At 35.0% G+C, this 20413-nt stretch overlaps 1 protein-coding gene across 1 annotated transcript in view; it reads right to left on the bottom strand.

The window, feature by feature from the left end:
* Nucleotides 1-20413, bottom strand: part of MYT1L (myelin transcription factor 1 like) — a 124664-nt gene that overhangs the window by 41847 nt on the left and 62404 nt on the right. The window contains 4 exon segments of the mRNA XM_042818586.1: nucleotides 9839-9907; nucleotides 10821-10942; nucleotides 12681-12917; nucleotides 15077-15324. Of these exon segments, the coding sequence (XP_042674520.1) occupies nucleotides 9839-9907; nucleotides 10821-10942; nucleotides 12681-12917; nucleotides 15077-15324 (676 nt within the window).

Below are 20413 nucleotides of genomic sequence, written 5' to 3'. Positions count from 1 at the left end.
AGCTAAGAGAGCTTTGGACCAAGTCTCAAGACTGCCTTAAAAACACTGAAGGTCATTTTCTGCGAATGAGTTTTGAGGATTCAACTTCAGCTGGTTTTAAATAATAAAGAAAAAAATAATTAATAATTCAATTCTTTCAGATTCTGCACACTTAAGTTACAACAGCTGTCATGGGTGTTATTGAAAAACAAGGCTCTTGCCCCTCCTCCATTGCACCTATACTTATGGAACATACTTACGCTTTCCTGACAGATGTTTCTTGATTAGTGCATCAGAGGAAAACAAATCACCACCTACAATGGTTCCTGGAGAAGCCTTGAGAAGAAACTCATAATCTATCATTTTTTAAAAAATTATTCAGTTATTTTAATATATTGTTTTCTGTTTTTTTCCTGGTTTTTTTTTTTTTTTTCATAATTTACTCATCATAACTTTTCCTAAAGGGCAAAAAAAACACGATGTATCTCTGCAGTGTCCAGCACAGACAACATTCACAGCTTTCATATCCAAACTTATTATTGAAATGCACAGTAATTAAAACAGCACATATTTAATTCATTTCCTTTTAAAGTATAACCTTGGTGTTAAAAATATATATATATATATGTTTTTAAGAAATGGCCAAAATAGCATTTCGTGTTTCTATCTATCATGTGCCAGTATCTGCATTACAGATTTGGATCATATGGTCAAAGGTAAATTATATGTAGTTTACCTACTGAGCTGAATTCAGCATTCAGACTGCATTTAACACAGGGTCAGTTTTGTTCTTTTAGCTTTCATCAGTTTATACAAGGAAACAAAAAATCCCTAAGCTCATGAAATAGCAGGCAAAATGAGCAAGTTGTGATTTTCATACACTGTCTGCTTTCAAATGCTTTCTGTGCAAATTATGTGTTCAAGTAAAGTGCCAGACTGTCTGGCCTGGAAAAAATAGCTATTTACCTGTAAAAAAGAACAAAACAAAACAGAGAACAAAGAACAACTGTGGCTTGGTTTTCTTATAAACTGTCTGTATGCTTTGATTCCTTTGCTACTTACTGCAGAAAAAGTGTTCCAGTATCTAATCTCTTTTGAATACACTGTATTTATTTAAATGATCATCTTTTAAGATGACCATAGGCTTTAGTAATGACACTTCCATTAAAGTGCAGCCTAAAAATTTGTGAGCAAGATTCCTTTCATCTCAGCATAGTATTAACTCTTAAGTCTGAAGATGGCATTTTAAATATCACTCTGATTGTCCACTTTACAGCTGATCATTTTAATAAGACTATGTAAATAGAATGCATCTGAAAACTGCACTGAAAAACAAAAAAAGATTTTTTTCAAGGCTCTCTTTTTTCCCTTTTGACCACAGTCCAAAATACAAATAAATAAAGCTGTAATGTGCTTATACAGCAGTCCTCTTCTGTTGTTTTTTTTTTTTTTTTTTTTTTTATTACAGAAAACAGATACTGCTGGGGCTGTGTGCAGTGTAAACATAGCTAGGCATATAAAAATAATTAATGATGGACAGTGTTAAAGCATCCCTCAAAATCTAAGGCTGTTTCAGACAGTATACACCAAGTAAGCTCATGCTGAAAGAGCACAGTGTCGTTATCTGTAAAAGGAGAAAAACCAGTAGACTTTGAAGCAGTGGAAATTCTGTGTGTTTTAGGGTAGAAGAGCAATTTTTACATGCAGATGAGCAAATGTAAACTCCATTTACTGGGAATACAAAATATTGTAAAAGAATATTATGATGAGGTGTTTATGAGGAGTATGGGAAATTTTAGGGATATAGGACATTGATAGAGATACTACAGTGCTGCAAAAAATGTGTGCCACATAAAGTCCCAATAGCACTCAGATAAAAAATAAAGGGATGAACTTAACTGCATGGCAAAATTAGATGTTACTGTGCAGATACAGACACCAAGAAATCGAGTTAGCAATTGGCCATTCTAAGAAACAATGCAAGGGATTTTATAACTTCAAAAGATTTAAAAAAGGCAATCAAACATGAATGCTAACCCAAGAGAGAAGCTGAGGGCATCTGCCCAGATCATCACTGTTGTATTTTAGCGTAACTCCACTGAAGGCAATGGAGCTATGCTAATTTACACCAACTGAGGATCCAGACAATCATATTTAAGACTTCAAGTGACAAAATTACTTCTATTTTGTGGTACATATTAAGGGTTTTGGCAAGTCTGACCAAACACAGAAAGCGCAGAACATTGCACTTTTAATTCTCCTTTTAGTAACTGTAGTTTATGCAACTTCCCATGGGGATTGCCTCAGCACTTGGGATATACCACAGCATCATGTTGCAGATCTTTGCGGATCTGGATGGAATGAGCAATTGGTCATGATCTGTTGGTTTGAAGCAAAAAATGATCAACATCACAATGGGAGTTTGCACAATAACCAAATTGTGCCAAAGAAAAGACCCCTGGATTGAATACAAGCAAATGCCAGGCTGAATGAGGTAAGTGATGTGGGACACATTCAATGACAAAGAAGTATGACCAAACCCAAGGATGGCAGAGGCAACTGCACAAATGGAAAGACTCCAAGACAAGAAGGCCTTAGAGAGATTCACTGGGCATGTTAAAATAACGAAACAAATTCATAGATAATCACAATTAAGTGCTCCTCTCAGAATAGTTGCTTAGGGACTGCATGGAATGGCACTGGAATGACTGACAAGAGAACAGTTTTGAAAATTAAACTGAACCGTCAAATAAGCATTCACACTGAAGCATTTGGTGATTAGCAAAGAGCCTAGAAACTTAGGATAGTATATTTAAAACTGCTTAAGTCATTATTGCAGATGCTAAATTCCACTTTCAAAGACAGGCATACAGAAGTAAAAGGGATGTGGATTCCCAGTGCTTACATTCCTTCTGAAAGTGAACTTAAGTCATACAGATTGTTTTGAATAAAAATTACTCTAATTCGGTGAATATTCATCTGAATTGAGACTATTCCAGTTTAAAACTAAGCAGCAAATGCTTTTAAACACTGATTATAATCCAAACAGCAGAAGAAGTAAAGCTAACAATATATTTAAGGAAGAGGCCAGAAGCTATTTAAATATTTTAACTGCCATTTTGCAAATTAAAGCCTCTAATTCCAGAGTATTTCAAGTATTGAAAACTTACTAAGGCCCTGATTCTGCAAGGTGCTTCATGCAAACAATTTTGTGCCTGCATGGAACATTTCACAGTATCAGAGGTACTGGTAGACAGATGGCTTGCAAGGAGCTTTGTAGAGAGTACATGCTTTTAAGACTACCTTTTAGTAATGAAAACAACAATGAAGGGTCTTATGTAAACAGAACTCAAGTATTATTCATTTTAGAGACAAAAGTTGACAAACTTAAGTGAGAAAAATGGAATGACTCAACCTTACCAGAGTCTGAATGGAGTTATTCTAACAGAAAAAAAGCCCAGCCACTTCCATATGTAAAACTTATTGCGACTATAGAGATGAGGTTGCTGCAGATGATGGGTTTCTATACAAAGGACATTATCATAACACCACACAACATGAGGTTGGAAATGCTAGGTATAACCTACAGTGCCCATTTGAGTATTGAGAAGTGCAGGAACAGAGCCCAAGGTGTTCTGTTCTGGCCAGGCATGCATGCTGCCATCAAAGATAAGGTATCCAAGTGGAAATCTGCAATAAATACAGGAAACAAAAATGCAAAAAAAACCCACTGAAACCACATGAGATTCCTAATTTTACTTGGCCCAAGGATCTAGTTGAACAAAATGGGAAAGATTATCCTTTACAGGGGAACTAATAATGGGGATCTATGCTCTTTGGTTTTGTTTTTAATAATTAGACTTGCACACTAACTTAATAACACATTATAAACCGGTTTGTTTTATCATAACATTGCAGATAAGTTAATGAAATACTATTATTTACAAATGACTTGCTCTAGTCATTTTTAACATTATACCAAATACATAATGTCTGGTCTTTGCAACCACATTTTCCACTTAGAAGTTAGATAAAACATCAAGGAACTTAAAATTTTTTGAAGATCCAAAGGATACATAATTAACATCTAACAAGTATTGTATTACACCACGTAATTACTTACTAGAGTCAACAATGTTAGTATTCAAGAAAAAACTGAAATGACAACTTATCACATAGTAATAAATAAATAAATGAATAAATAAATAAGAGGACATAAACAGTAGAAAACTTGGGAAAGAGGAAAAAAAAAGTGATAAAAACGATGGAAATGGTTATTTTTCTCACAATAAAGGGTAATTATCTAACACAAAAGTGAGTTAAAACTGTATAATGGGTCACAGCTTTCCAAATTTTGGTCTTAGTGAGTTCTTATAGGAGGACAGATGTAGGCTAAATAGGATAAGAACGGGGAATTAGGAAGGGAAGGCAAGGCAAGGGGTAGTACTCCCGTACAGATGAAACAACAAAGGTACACACTTCCAGAACATCTTGAGGACATAGACTGTGGGTGGAGAAAGCACTTCAGCAGCTAAATAAATCTCTGCAGAAATAACTGTTCTGACTAGAAAAAGTGACTGCATATTAGGGGAGCTAGCAAGGCTTTAAGAGGATAGGTACTGATCAATGCTCAGTAATAGTCTGGTTATATGTCTAAAGATGGGAATATTTCTACAGTGTTTTATTAACATATCTTTTTTGTTGAAGGAAATTGCAATAAAATTATTTGGTACACCAATACAAAGTGAGTGTTAAAAGTTATACTAAGAAGATTTTCCCTGTAAGTGTAAGCTAAGAATATCCTTTCTATCCAGAAAACTGTACTGTATGCAGTCATTCCTCCTTGAAAAGTTGTGGTTAAACAAGGAGAACATCAGAGAAGCTCACTGTTCAATCTGGACCTTATGGAGGAACGAAGTTTAGGATGACACAACTGGAAATGGTGAGAAGAGGATTAAAGAGAAGATAAAAGAGCAGAAGATGACTACCAAACATATGGAAATGAGTGCAGAGTGAAATGGAAAGAAGGAGGCACAGAAATTCCAAATCTTACTTTACTGTAGAAAATGTATAAAAACAGATCGAGCTCCACATTTTCAGTTAAGAAGAGAAGTGGAAAATAAAAGCTTTCAGGCTTCATTGCATAGAGGGTAATGAGATTGTTCTCCACCCTGTAAGTGCCATAGGATAATGCCAAAAGATGATCACCACAGAAACAATAATGACATGCAGTATCTACATAAAGACAGGTGCTGTGGGTCAGAAATACGGAATATTATGACAGTATCACCTGCACATAAAGATTTGTTGAACTTGGTTGAACTACAAACCTTTTTGAGGTTCAGATTCTTGAGTATAAGTACTAATGTGTTTTCCTGGCAGAAAACTGACCCAAAGGACAAAGGGTAAATGTTGATAATTTGACAGTTAGTTTGACAGTAGTCCAAGCTAATACTTAGCTATCCATGGCCTCTGAGAAAGAATTGCTATTTTTTCATTAAAGTAGGATCAGAACAAAATTCGTAATTTCCTTGTATTCGCTGGTAGCCACTTTCTCTGATTAGTGGGTTAACAGAAATCTAAGTGTAAATGTTCTGTCAGCATGTTGCATATTGTCTGGGATTGATTTATGGATAATCAAAATACTTGATTTAAAAATTTACTTAATTCTTTTTTCTTTTAAATACTATTAAAAGTGTTTCAAATGTTGCCTTTTTATAGTATTTTTAATTCTACAATAGGATTACAGTTCTGTAAGTAAGAACTTCTGCAATAAGCAGTAAATAAGGAAAAATGGTTAGGAAAGGCCTCAAGGTACGATTAAACTAGATTAAAATTATTAATATTTTAATATTGCTAACTATCACTAGATGGGCAGTTAATTGTTTTGCCAGCATAGTCAAGTTTACTCATCAGTATGTTGCTTTTCACAAGCATTATAAGCAAAATATTAAAATTTGGAAGGCTTGGATTCCTGTCAGATACTAATTTCTTCAGAAACTCTTAATCAAACCCCTAACAGAATTAAAACCAAATAAATTATTTTATTATTTCTATTTTGTTACGCCAGTGAGAACATTGACCAGGCTGTCTAACTGCTTTGACCTGTCAATAAGCTATGCACAAAGAAGTTTTCACCTGGACTTTGGGTAAAAGAAGAGAGTCACACAATCTTCACAGCCTTAAGTAAACAAGAAGTCTTAAAGTGAAGTTTGGGTGGTTAGGAATAATTAGGATAACCCTGGAACTATTTAATTGAGTGACAGTGTCATCTTTCTGCAAGCCAGGAAATGTGAGTGATGGAATTTTTAGAGATATAATAACCAAAAGGCAATACAGGAAGATACTTCTTCTCTAACCTTTACTGATTCTTCAGTTATTTTGATTAGGACTAGATCATAAGAGTTATTTAAAGTCTCCAGTGTGTGCTATATTTTAGTTTACGAAGGAGTTGAAAAAAAAAACACCACCACCAATGTGCTAGCAGAATTCTAGTTAGAAAGCTGCACTATGATTTGTGTTGTTACAGTACACACAAGGATACTGTGGATTAGTAGAACATGATATAAAGGCTGTGCTAGCACAAATGCAATATTTTCTCTATGAGCTAGTGAGCTATATGGCAAATTGAAAAAATTATGAAAGTGTCCCAAATTATGCAGTACAAAAAGTCGCTACACTACACTATCAACTCTATGCTAAGCTATCAATCATTATCTAATATTAACATTATCTAACATTAGAACAGTATTAATCAGAAATTTTGAAGAGTTGAACTCTTTATAGATGACTGGAAATAACTGCATGAAAACCAGAATGAGGAATAAAAGATGAAGAGACAGTAACAGTACAGATTGGAAAGAGCAGGACAGAAGGGATCTCGGCTTGGGATACAGATAAAAAATGCCTTTATATTTCTCTCTAAAGCCCAGGGCAGGAGTCAGATCTGCTGACACTCACTCCTCTTTTGCTGTCAGCAAATATCTATGAAATGCATTAGCAACATTCCCCACCTCCTTCTGGTGCCCACCTATTCAGAGTGCTACACCTTTCACCGCTGTGTTCTATCACAGTACTTCAGGTGATCTATACAGCAGACACCAAAAGCCTCAAGATGCCAATAGGATCCCACACTATGGACTTTCTGCTTCTTTTCAGCTTGCTCTTTCTAAAAGCAAAGAAATTACTCTCCCAAACCTTTCACACAAAAATGTAACAAATGTAAATGAAGTACTTCACAGTTAAAAATTTTCAAATCAAAGTTGATTATGTAGCTTTGGTTTAGCTGCTTTGTGCCCATATGCATTATCATTTACACGATCACATCTCCTCCCCTCTTAGGCAGAGAACAAGAGCAGAAATGAGAGCTGTATAAAGGATGCTATCATCCATATGACTCCTACATCCCCGCTTTTGAATATATGCCTTTGTACCAACTTTGGTATGATGGCTTAGTAGCAGAGAACAATAAGAATATTAATGTGATGGAGACAGGGGATGGGCTGATGAGACAAGGAGCTTGAAACATGGAGAAATGTAGAAAGAAAATGAAAAAGGAAATAAGACAGAGTGACTGGATCGAGTGGAAGGTGGGACTGTAAGAAGATTTTTGTGGGAGAGAAAGTAACTGCTGTTCTGGATCACCAGACTATTCTGCTTTCTCTGTACAGCTCATTCCTTTTCACAAATGGTGGACCATTCATTGTGTAGAATTGCCTAATTCCCACAGCTCCAACAGAATTCACTGGGAAGTTGGCCTTGAATACATATAGTTCCCTGTAGAGTGAAGAGCTAGGTGAGTCCTGTAAGTATCAAATCGAGCAATTAAAATGATATGGTTAAATTTTCTTGCTTTAAACTAGTGTTAATATCAACCCTGACTTATTTCAGTGTATAATTGTAGGTGAAAATAAATTAATTCCAAGTGAAAATAAATGAATCCCCTTATTACCAAGATATATTAATAAGGAAACACTCAGGTGTGGTATTAGTGACACATATGTGAGTGAATTAGTTGTCATATCCTGAAAGTACAGATTGAGAAAAGTGCAGTGAAGAACAAACGGGGCCACACATGGGATAATGAGGAAAACAAAGGAAATCCATTAGTTGCTTAAGAAGTTTTTACTGTCTGCCCAGTGCAACGTACTATTTGTTATCCAACGGAAAAATAAGTGATCAGAAAATGAAGATTTGCCTTGTAATGAAGACGCAAAAGAGATCCAAGTTAAGTTAGCCTGTCTAAAATTCTATCACTTTCTAAAATTTGTACTACTTCAACAGTGTTTTAATGTGTGCTCTAGGTACTGTGATAATAACACTTAAGTAAATAGGAATTATAGGTTAGCTAAACCTGTATCTGTAATTTTAAGTATGACTTAATCTTGTTTTCTTTGCTTTCAAAATAGGTAGAGAAAATGGCAGAGAAAGGAGTGGGAATCAAGTTCAAGAGATCTTTTATTCTCTCTGGTCTACATAAAGTAGGCTTGACTGTAGATATTTGAGAAAAGTAGAGGAATGGGATCATCCCGTAACACTTTCCCAACTTAACTAAACTTCATAAAGGGTTAAAGCAGCAAAGTATGTACTTAAAGTATTATGCCGGCTGCCCCAACACTCTGGTCTATGTAGCAGCTTTATCTATGTAATTGCAGTTCCCTGATCATCCATAACACATCTCAAGCAAAAAGTCAGGCCAAAATCTGAGTTTCTCTGGGGTTATTTACCCACATTCTGCTTATGTATATATATATAAAAACATATATGTTCAGTGACCTCACTTACAGCCTTTCCTTTTGCATATCACATTGTCTTCTAGCAAAAGATAGCAATATGATCTGAACTGACACTTCAAAAAAGTAACTTTAACTTTAGACTAGAGGGGTAATACATGTGAATTCTGTACCTCTTCCTTGCACTTAGTGACTAGATTAAATAGTCTAGAGAGATATCTAACTTCAGAAGGTTTCTCATGCTTGCTTTCTTATCTTTCCCACAAGTTAAAGTTTGTTTTTTCATCAAAGTACTGAACTGAAGAAATCCTAGTTAAGGCAATAATGTATGGTAAAGAGAGAATAATGCTTAGCATAGTACCATAAGCTACCATTCATATTTTTCCTACTCATTTTTTTTCTTGCTACTTATGAAAATCTTTCCATGTTAACCATACTACCATTTCAGGAATACCACTAACTCGTAGCACTAACAAACCCTACAGTTCTTCAACATACAGAATTCCAATCAAGCACATGGTGCCGGAAGACAGATCGAATCTGTCTCACAATTCTTTAATTCTCAAGGCTCACAACTGTCATTTCAAAGAACTGAAAGAAAATTGTGAGGAATGCATTTTAAGTAGGAGAATAACTAAGTTGACACTAAGAAACAGTCAAATGAGAAAATGCATTAAGCTATTAACAGTGATACAAACCTGGGGAAGATTATGTAAGCATTAGGAAGAAACAGACTGTTTCCTCTCCCCTCTAGTCTAACTGAGAAATATCATTTCACTAGTTATGTAGTCAGAAGTATTTCATCAGTCTAATCTCATAAGAATTCTCTGTTCTAACTAGCACATTCAAATGTTCAGAAAAGAACTGGAGTTCAGACATCTAGACGAATTTCACCACTATCACTTAATGAATACTCAAAAGAAAACACTACGTCAACAGATTTACGTATAGACCCAGCCTACATGGAATTTCTAGAGAATTCACACACTTCTCAAGCACCGATCAACCACCTCTGCAGCATCTAGCAGCTCTCCAGATAGACTGCAATTCTAATTTCTGATGTAACTATACACTGTTTGTGGTAAAATAAATATTTATAAGGAAAATATTTGTTCTTTATATCTTACTTGAGTTCTTGTGAGCTTGTGGCCAGCATACTTCGAATGCTTTTGTCAGCCAAGGGACATCCAGACAAACTGCAAGACATGGTAGGACAGACAAGTAAATTAATCTTCTCATTAACTGAACGTTCCCAACAAACACAACATAAAAATTAAAAAGTAAAAGTTTTTAATGCAGAAAAGCGATGGGGCAAGTGCTGTAATATTGAATTTTGTAATATAGTTAACCCTCTGAATATATTTAGATATCAACATTACTTCCAAAATTACATACTGTAAATGTTCTTTTTTTTGTTTCTCTATAAACTAGTAAAATGTAACAAAAATATTTGTGGTTCCTGGGTTAACTACTTAAATGCTTAGAATGCTTTGGAAATTTTAGTAATCTATTTAAAAATAAAAGACGCTTATACAACACACAAATTAGCATGCTTTTAAGATCAACATATACTACTCAAAGGGTTAACACATAGTTCAACGTTTTACTTTGACAGCATTGTTGAGGTAAGCTGAAAACAATAAATTGAAAAGACAGAATCCACCATGAAAAAAATGAAGTCACACCTTCTATGTGAGGCGTAATTACCAGTCACATGACCACTCCCATCACACCCTGGTGTTGGACATCTGCCACCAAACAAAAACAAAAACAGCCAAAATAGTAAGTATGTTTAAAAAAAAAGCTTTTAAAAGTTTCATTGTTTCCAGTTTAGCTGCAATGACTGCAAGGGGTTTTAAGCATCCTAATTGAAAAGCTGCAAAATGAACAGGATTAAATGAAAATGGCGTCTCAATACAATATAGCATCATTAAGAACAAGCAAATACACATTAGCTTATCACTTTACTTAACTGGCAGTTTGAAACATTTATATGCTGCAAATGTTGCATGCTCATACTGCAAGGCGTATATGTACTTGTTTGTTTAAAAAAGACAAGGGAGAAAAGGTTAAAAGGAGAAAAATAATTTCACCTCACATTATGCTTACGTTATTAAATCCTTTTTGCTCTCTTTGCATTGAGGGTATTTGGGTTTAGGACTTGGGATTGTAACTTCACCAGGATACCTTCTTTCTTCGAGTGCCTCTTGGAAAGGATCCAAATCTTCTGGCTACAGGCAAATAAATGAGCATTAGTCTCAGCTAGGTGAGGTCACAACTTTCATAAAATATTACAAATTAGAGTCATCAGAGATTATCTCTTTTTTTATCCTACTTAATCGAAGAAAAACCATGCAATTATTTCATATTCTTTCACCTACCAAACTTTTAAACAGTCCTTGCATACTCTGATGCAGTCTTTGAAGTGTGTGGGAAATAATTAGGCTATTTAATTAAAGAAAAAAAAAAAAAAAAGCAAAGCATCAATTTTTATATCTGATGTATTATTTTCATTTAAGATAAATAGTTTATACTTTTTCTGAAGACACTGCAAAACTGAGGAATAGGAATAAAGAATAAATGTAGCATCTGGTTCATCAAAGAGCCATCTTAATAACTTTAATAGTTTAGAACACACCAAAGATGAAATAGGAACAAATGTAACAACTGGAAGTTTGGGGCAAACCTCAATGGATCTGTCTTGAAAAATGTAATCATATAATTTAAAATTAACATTACTGATGTACTCAGTAATTCAAAACCATCTATTTCAGGAACAAAGTGGTTAAATGCATCGATTTAGAGATTCCTGCAGATGGTGCTACAAACACCACAGCAGAAATGTATCATGATGTTTGCACTGAGAAATACTTCATATTGTATTTTTCACCTCATATTTCATTGATAAAGATAGATTTTCCTAATTCCAGTGAAATTAATAACAGAACTGTGACTAATACCAGAGATAGAATGTATGCAGTACACAGTGGAAATGCTACTTTGTTATATGTGTCAAAGGCTTAAAACTTAGTTTTAAGTTTTAATTAAAATAGGCCTGAAATCTATCACACACAAATTATTAGCCTAATTTTAATAGTTTACACCAAGGAAAAACAAAGAACAGTGTACTGAAGTCTCCAAACATCTATTACATATTGAATGTAGCATTGTAAGCTATACAGTGGATAAGAGTTGAAAACTGACAAACAAAATCAGTGGCATTAAAACTTGTCAGCAGGTTTATTTCAGTGTCTTGGCTCACACAAGAACACATCCTACATGATCTAAGTATTGAAACATAAATTCACTAGCTTATTGTGTTTATTTGCCTTTTCTGTTTAAAGGGTCTTGCTGTTATCTTAGTATTCTGAATTGGAAAGTAATACCAATTTCAAATATCCCTTCTTTGTATAATTCTTTAAACAAAGTACTTCATTAATACAAGCACTTTCACACACAGAGCTAACAGGAGTACATAAGTAATCTAGAAGAAGATTAGCTGAAATAGTTGAAAGCTTACATTACATTCTGATGGTTTTGTTTAAATTGATTTCTAAGCAATACATACTTTCAAACATTCAGCACATCATTTATGGTTTTCAGATTCAGTGGGATATCTGATCTTGAGAGCCGATTATCCCAGTATTGCACAGTTCTGTCAACTTGCTTATATAGAATATCATAATCTGGATAAAGTGAAACATCTTTTCAGCAGAAAATATTTGTTAAAAAGATGATATTGTTAGAAAACATGATTCAAATTCCTGGTTCAAATGTTGTCTTATGGAACTTAGTCACAGATCAGATGTGTGTCAGCATGATGTATTTCTAAAGATTAACCAGCAGAAGTTGTTTGGTAGAAAACCACCATTTTAACACCTATTGTTTCCTCTTTCCCCCCAGATACCAGAAATATAATGGATTACAAAAAGTAGACTGAATGAGAACGATTAAATGAAAAAGACATACATTAATCTCTTTGGAATCATCTTCATCTATCCTACTGGGCTTCATTTTTGTGTAGTCCACTGGTAAGTCCCAGCAATCACCCTCATTCAGTTGATAACAGCGGTTGTTCATCACAGCTTGTCGTTGCGGTGACATTGGCTCCAGTGGTGTCAAAATGGTACAGCAACCATCTCGCTGCCTCTGCTTGTTCATACTCAGGTCTAAGGTCCCATTTTCATCGACTTCCATATCAGGATTCTGTCAAAAGAAGAAAAATATTGTTAATTTAGCCTCACACTATCAAACTGCTGCCTCTCTGTGTTCTTCAGTATATTTGATTGCCTAGCAGAATAATAAAATGTATTTCCATTCCTGTATAGATTGAAAGCATTGAGCCCCCTCCCACACATAGCATGATGCTATTACACAACATTAATGCTATTCTAGTAGATTTCTTCCTGAATGGCTAAATCTGATGTTTAGGGGGACAGGACAAGAGCCTTCATTATGCTCTCCCACCACCCAGAAAAACAGGTGCAAAAAAAAAAAACAGGTGAAAATGAGAAATCTCTGAAGATATTTTCTTGTTGTTGTCTTTATCTTTTTGGTTTGCTCTGTGACAGGTGAATACCTCTGAGTTAATATCTGCATAATTCTTGTTTAAAGTCCTGACACCTGACCAGGTGATTAGAGTGGAAAAAAAGTAGCTAGCATCAAATAAATTTGTTTCTTTGTGTCTTCAGCATTAACAGTTGGTTTGTAATAGATGCTGTCAAGGAATTAAAAATAAACAGAGGGCACCAAAATAAGTCTTTTGGACAATATTAGGCAACGTTACAGGAACAGGAAATGCCTTTAAATTTCACTGTTCCTTCACTGCAGATATAAGAGTATTAGCGTTTTGTATTCTGCCTTTATAATGAATAAATTTATATAATGCAATAGTTGTGACAAGTTCTGTGGCAACTGAGGTACTGCGAAATACAGAAATACACAAGAAATTTGGTTTCAAAACTGGTGTGAATGCTACTGACTCCTTGTATGTCTAGAGATTCCTCTAGTAACAAAAGAGCTGCAGGAAAGCATTGTGAATGCAAATCCCTTTTTGATCAATTACTGCCTTTTCTCATAACATAAATACAATTGATATTACCCTTCTAGTTTCATTTAGAAAATATTCGTGAATTCTCTTGGAGTCATTCATCCAGGTTTTAGATAGGGCGAAACATTAGGATAGAGGCACCTTCTGTCTTTAACATATAGGAAAAAAGGTATTTTATTCCAACTTTTTACACTGTTTTGATACAGAATACAACTGTATTTTTTACATTCCAGAAGGAGATTTACCTCTTCAATATTACTAAAGAACATCAATGTAAAAAGCAGCATCTGAAAACAGTCACCAACCATTTCAGATTAAATTGGGTTCTATCTGCTGCTAAGGGTTTAGTTTCCTAAGAAATTTCTAGAGGCTTTTACATGGAAAATAAAGAAACCTCTGTCTAAATGAAGAAGAAAAGAACATGTCTGCCAGCTCAAAATCTCTCCTATAAGCACAATAAAAATCTTCCCACTGCACTGCATCTGTCTACTCAGCCATCTAGTGGTCTCCCATAGGTATCACTGTACTGCTTGTTGATGTATATTAAATACTAATCTTTTAATAGCTATCAGAGTCAAAAAGTAATGTTTAAAATCAAAAAAACAAATATTTTGCTAAATATTTACTGAATGCTAATAGCATACTGTTTTTCTTAGTACATAAAGCTTAACAACATTTATTATTTGTCTCCACAGTCATTTCATAACATACTGAAACTATGAACATGCAGAACATCAGTGACGCTGCACCTGCTAAGCACCTTTGAAATCACATGTACTGGAGGATTTACTGTTTGTTTCAAATGCTTAATGCAGTGACTTAAGAACTGTGATACCATACACAGGCAAGAAATCCTAACATACAAGCAGCATAGATTTCTTTTTAATAGATCTTACAACCTGAGGTCTCATATACAACTTTTAAATGAAATTATATCATTAAATCTTGATCTTCTCACAAAATGGATGAATCAGATAGTGTTTAACAAAAAATCTGTAGTGCAATTAATACCATTTGAGCAATTCAAACATCTTTTATAATTACAGATCTCACCAGTAAGAGACAAATTAAAAAACGAGGGAGTACATGCTATCATGCTTTCGGATTATATACCGATCGGGTTTTCCCAAGATATTTGAGAGCAATTTCCTTTTTTTTTTTTTTTTTCTGCTTTAGCAGAAACATAAGATTATGTTAATTTTGAGTAAAAGAAAAAAAAAAAAAACCAAAAAAACCACTCTTCTTTCTATCAGAGGCACAAAGCTAGTGCAGTAAAGACGAATCTTCATCAACATACAGAATTACTGATTTTTACCCTTGCACAGAGATCCTGAGGCTTAGTGGAGAGGTTCTGAGGCATCTCCCTGCAGCGGGTGGAGAGATTCAGAATTGCAGTAGCAGCCATGTGTGCTGCCTCCATGTCATGAGTGTAGTCAAAGCTGCTCTTGCTGCAGGTGCTGCTGGCACTGCTGCCTCCACCACAACTCATATTGCTGCTGCTGCTAGGGGCATAACTGCTTGTTGTGCTGCTGGTTGGACTTGAATTCTTACAGTAACGTTTAGCTGTGGGAAGAAATATGACAAGTATGACTCAAACGAACTAGCATTCTGCATAAGTGAAGAGAAAAACAAACTGCTGGAGGTGAAATTTATAATGAGCAACAGTAACCAATACAAAAAAAAAAAAAAAAAAAAAAGCAATAAGAATGATGGCTGTATTTCTTGATTTCTGCCTGTGATTTTTATATGGTAAATATATGAGTTTGTATGAAATAATCCCCCATACAAATCTGTATGATGTGATCATGAATTCTTCTGACAAACAGGCTGGATTTAGAAAACAATAAAAACTCAAAGAAACACTGCTTTTACCCATATACAGAATCAGACAAAAGGTAGAATCTGCTCAGTTTGTTCAGTTTTACTAAAGAGGGGCAACATAACATTATAAAATCTTTAATAGCTACATGAGCAAGTGTACTATTAAGGTCTAGACTCCCGAGGGCTACTGGACATCAAGCACGCTGAAAGGGCTTGGGTTTCTGGACCAAAGTGCTAACCATATATTCTTAACACTTCACACTTCCTAAAAGGATTTTTCTTCCTATACACACTAGGAGACTGGCCATCAGGAAGGAGAGGAAGACAAGAACATGATGAAAGAAGAAATAAAGTGGCCACATGTAAGTTATTCCACGGATCTCACAAAGGCAAAAGCAGTAGCTGCATAAATGGAAACAATCTTAAGTGAATCACCCCCAGCTTCAAACATCCAAGTGCTTACAATTCTTTATAAAAACAGTAAGGGCCAAAGATGCTCATTACTGCTCATACTGAGACACAGAGCACTGTATTCTGACTGGCAGAAACCACTAACACACTGATAAAGCTCACTTCCATTCTATTTAAATACAATGTAGAACTGCTGCACTGCATTAAAACATGCTCCTTACAGCCAAATGTATTATAATAATAATGCAAAACAGTCCTATTAGCCCACTTATTTCTCCAATCCTTCCCCCAAATAAATTATTTAAAAGCACTTCTATAAAATGCAAGAAGGTGTCAGCTAGTCTCCAAAATCTGAAAGTTTACATATTCTCACATAAAAGTCAAGGTCATAGGATACATAAATGGGTATTACCGTGACTATTTCCCCTTAAGATGGAAATGTATACTGCAGAGATCATACCGTATAGCACAGTATAACAATAACAAACTAGCATGCTGATTAGAGAGCTATACAAAAAAGGTCAGACTCTAGCTAGAGCTCTTCTGTGATGGGTTCCATTTAAATGCCAGACTCTTCAGGTGCATTTGTCTGAGCAGACGTACATATAATAATCTGCTCCCATGAGCATAGCCCATTTGTGAACCATAGGCTGCTGTGCTAGGCAGGTAGTATTCAAAAGAAGAATCAGAAAGCAAAATATCTCTGCTAGAGCTTATGTCATCTCTCTTCTTCAAAAAAATGAAAAAATCACTGTGCTATTTTTACTGTAAAGGAAATAGTGTTTCACTTAATGCATAACAGATGGAAAGCCACATAATGCACAGGGTGTGATTTTTTTAAGCGAAGCTAATGCTGAACATTCATCACTTTTCTTTGTTTTAAACACATAGTAGCACTACTTTTGCAGGGTATCCACTACTAATAAACCTGCGAACAATTTCTCCAGAGTTTCATTATTAATACAGTAGTCAGTGGCAGTCATTAAAAATTCAGCATTTATCCATTCTTATTTTGTAATGCCATCCAATACACACAAGAATTTTTCTATATTTAAGGAAGGAAACAATTGAATAATTCAGTTTCTCCTGTGTTAACACAGCAAGCACCCTGTACAGCTAAGCATGTCAAATTAGAAATATCTTTCAAAATTTATACGAACAAATAAGGCTTATGTTACTTGCAAAAGAATGCTAGTCTTCTCACAGGAGGTCACATTTGAATGAACATAAGAGACATACTACATGTGAAATCATATATGTAACAATGTGTGTTAAAGGGGGGAAATAGGCAGCTTTATACACAGGACTAACCATCAGAAACTCATGCAGGCTCTGATATGGACTCCTCTGTGGCCTTGGTCAAGCTATATTATCCCTTGAATTCATTTTCCCTATAAATAGAAAATTCCTTCTAAAATTTAGTTGTGTTGTGATTCACTTGCAAAACACTTTGAAGGCTTAAAGTGCTATATGCATGCTACACAGTTCTTAGCTTTTAGATAACCAATGATTTAAGCAAAACTTGGAGAGAAATGGCCATGGTTATTTTAAATTAACTGTAAGTGCACATTTTAAAACAAGTCATATAGCCCAGACTGCTCGCCCCATGTTAGCTTTTCAGGAGAAACAAAGATCACCAATTTATAATGAATTAAATCAAGTCCATTGCTAAGGAAGGGGAAGCTACACTGTTTCACTATCACAATTCTGCTTGCTGCATAGCCCAACTCTGTGACACCAGATTCTGGAGCTCTCCAGTCCACCTATGCTTTATGATCCAGCAGTGAAACCAAAGATGGATGTGATAATATCTATTATTATTCCATTAATAATAGATACAAGTCTAATCCACTGTATTTCTAGCATACTGGCTGTCTACCAAGCATGTCTAGGGGCTAATTACAGAGAATGTCTCTAAGTCTACATTCTCCTCTCTCTAATTAACAACAGAGGAGTGGGAGATATCTCAACAACTTAAAGGGGCAAACTCTGATATTCTGAATGGAACTTAACTACTCAGAGAACCCCATCCCCAGTATTGCCTGAATATATATATACTGAACTTATTAAGGACATTAATTACAGTTTCAATGATTTTTATTACTCGCACAGTGAGATTAATCTCACCTTGTTTCAGGTAACTGATCTAGTCACTATAAGCTTTCTCTATTAGCAATAGAAAAAATTAGAACTTCTGAGCAATGATGCACCTAGTTTAAATGTGTACTTCAGGAGAGATGAACGGCATCAAAGAAGCATCTATCTTTCTCTATGGATCTGAAAATGATTAGTTTAGATATAGGTGGTATACATAATAGAATTCTAGATATGGTCAGACGAATCCCACCCTAACATTTTTTCTCAGTGTTTTGACAGAAGGTCCCACCATTATTGGTGGGGTGAGAGGAGTTTCTGTCATCATCTGAGAAACTGGGAGGGCTGCTATCTCCTCTGCATGCTGAGTCTAGCTGTTTTTTATGTTGGCTGCTATATACCAGTAACCCAATAAACCCCAAGATGTGAACAACCATGAAACTGAAACTGGTATAAAAGATAAGGCAAATACACAAACACAACCAGGGCTTATTCTTCAGGAGTTATTGGAGCATTCTATCTCACAATACAAAGTATCCATTTTTGTTTGTTTGTTGTTAAAGATTACTGAAAAAAAATCAAGAAAACAACACAAAGGATGTATTTATGCTCATGTCACTTGCAGCCATACACTTCTAGAACATACACCTTTTCTCTGTTGATGAAAATACAATGCTTGCTTACAGTTAAAAATAAGACTGAAACATGAAGTCATTGATTTTTCATGTCCCTAAACTGTTTGTCACCTCTTACATGGTCAGAAAAAATAGACTGCTGCTTAGATGCAAGTTCCCCAGAAAATTCAGGCTTTCTTTCAGTATTTTCAAGATGAAAATACTTTTCAAAACATAATTTGCTCTTACATAAATGTGTATGTGCCGACACACACACATAAGAAGTGCACACACAGTACCTCCATAGCGGTCTTGACACAATTAATCAATAATTTATTTTACATACAGCTATGAAATCACTTAGAAATGATGCAAAATTTCTTGAGGAAAAGTGTCTCTTTTAAGTTAAGAGACTCTTCCTGAAATTGCCTTCATATTCAACTATTTCCAATAGCTGTCAACAAAATGTTTGTCCTGCTGAATGTCAGTGTCAGGATTTTGCTTATTCTTTAACTGATTTTCCTGAGGAACTCTGAAGCCATTTGTCCATTTAAGACAAACATGATGGAGTGATTATGTAATATCAAAGATCTATGGATTCTAAAGGTTTTGTGAATATCACTGATTGATCACAAACAAAAACTCAAATGATGCTTGGGATCAAGTCAGCATATCTGCCTGGTCAAACAACACACACATCACATGCAGCTACAGCGCGTGCCACCTCCTGCAGAGTATGCAGTATGGAGTAAATCCGTTGGAAATTTGCCTTCATTTGTCAAACAACCTGCTCCAGCTGTAATGAGCAACAGTTTTCTCAGTACACAAGAATAATGTATACTTGCTGTACTAGCATGAATCATGTATATTTTGTATCCCTCTGTCCCCTGTGACTTAGATAACCGAGCAGTGAAACAAGCTTGTCCCAGTCCAAAAAGATTCCGGAAGTAAAATTCTAATCCATATCAAAGGAAGGTGAGAATGTAGAAAGATAGGTATATCACTCAAATATTTCATCATTTAAGATCACTGTTGAACTGGTGTTTAATGCTACCTGTATAAATTCTGATGATTTGGAAAAAAGTACCCTTTCTATCTCTTTGCTGAAATATTCTATTTCTTTGCTGAAGGGTCTTAAATGAGAAAAAATATGCATTACTTGCTCAAACATCAGTAATTCAATCCATACATATGCATATTCACAGGTTCCCTATTAACACACTGTTTCTTGTCCTTTGCAAGAGTAGACAGAAGATATATGCAACAGTTTTTCTTATATCATTAACTTACTAACCACAGTTACAGTTAGTGCATTACCTTTAGTAATGCTCAAGCCCTTAATCTGACACAGGCAAATGTGATGAGTGTACAAGAGAAGAAAAACAGACACTTTTACTCAAAAATAAGTTGCCTTTCATACCTCTCCTCCTTTCTGCTGCAGTGGAAAAATATGCCTGTTGATTCTAAAGAAAACAAAATATCCAAAAGGTGGGAGCTGCATCAATTTTCCCTTTTTCCACTTGCCTATTTTTGAATGTCAGAGTCCGTGCTCAGACAATGTTATATTTTATTTTATTTAGTGTATTTATTTCTGTTTTCCTAACCAAAAATCTGGCATCTACTTGAAATTTCCTACAGTAGTAAGCAAATAGCATCAAATATTTTAACCAACCAACCAACCAAAAAAAAAAAAAAAAAAAAAAAAAAAAAAA

Source organism: Centrocercus urophasianus, unplaced genomic scaffold (assembly GCF_019232065.1).
Source record: "Centrocercus urophasianus isolate 14NV4802_14NV808 unplaced genomic scaffold, USGS_Curo_1.0 seq_10, whole genome shotgun sequence".
NCBI classification, from domain to species: Eukaryota; Metazoa; Chordata; class Aves; order Galliformes; family Phasianidae; genus Centrocercus; species Centrocercus urophasianus.
This window is presented reverse-complemented; position numbering and strand designations above follow the sequence as displayed.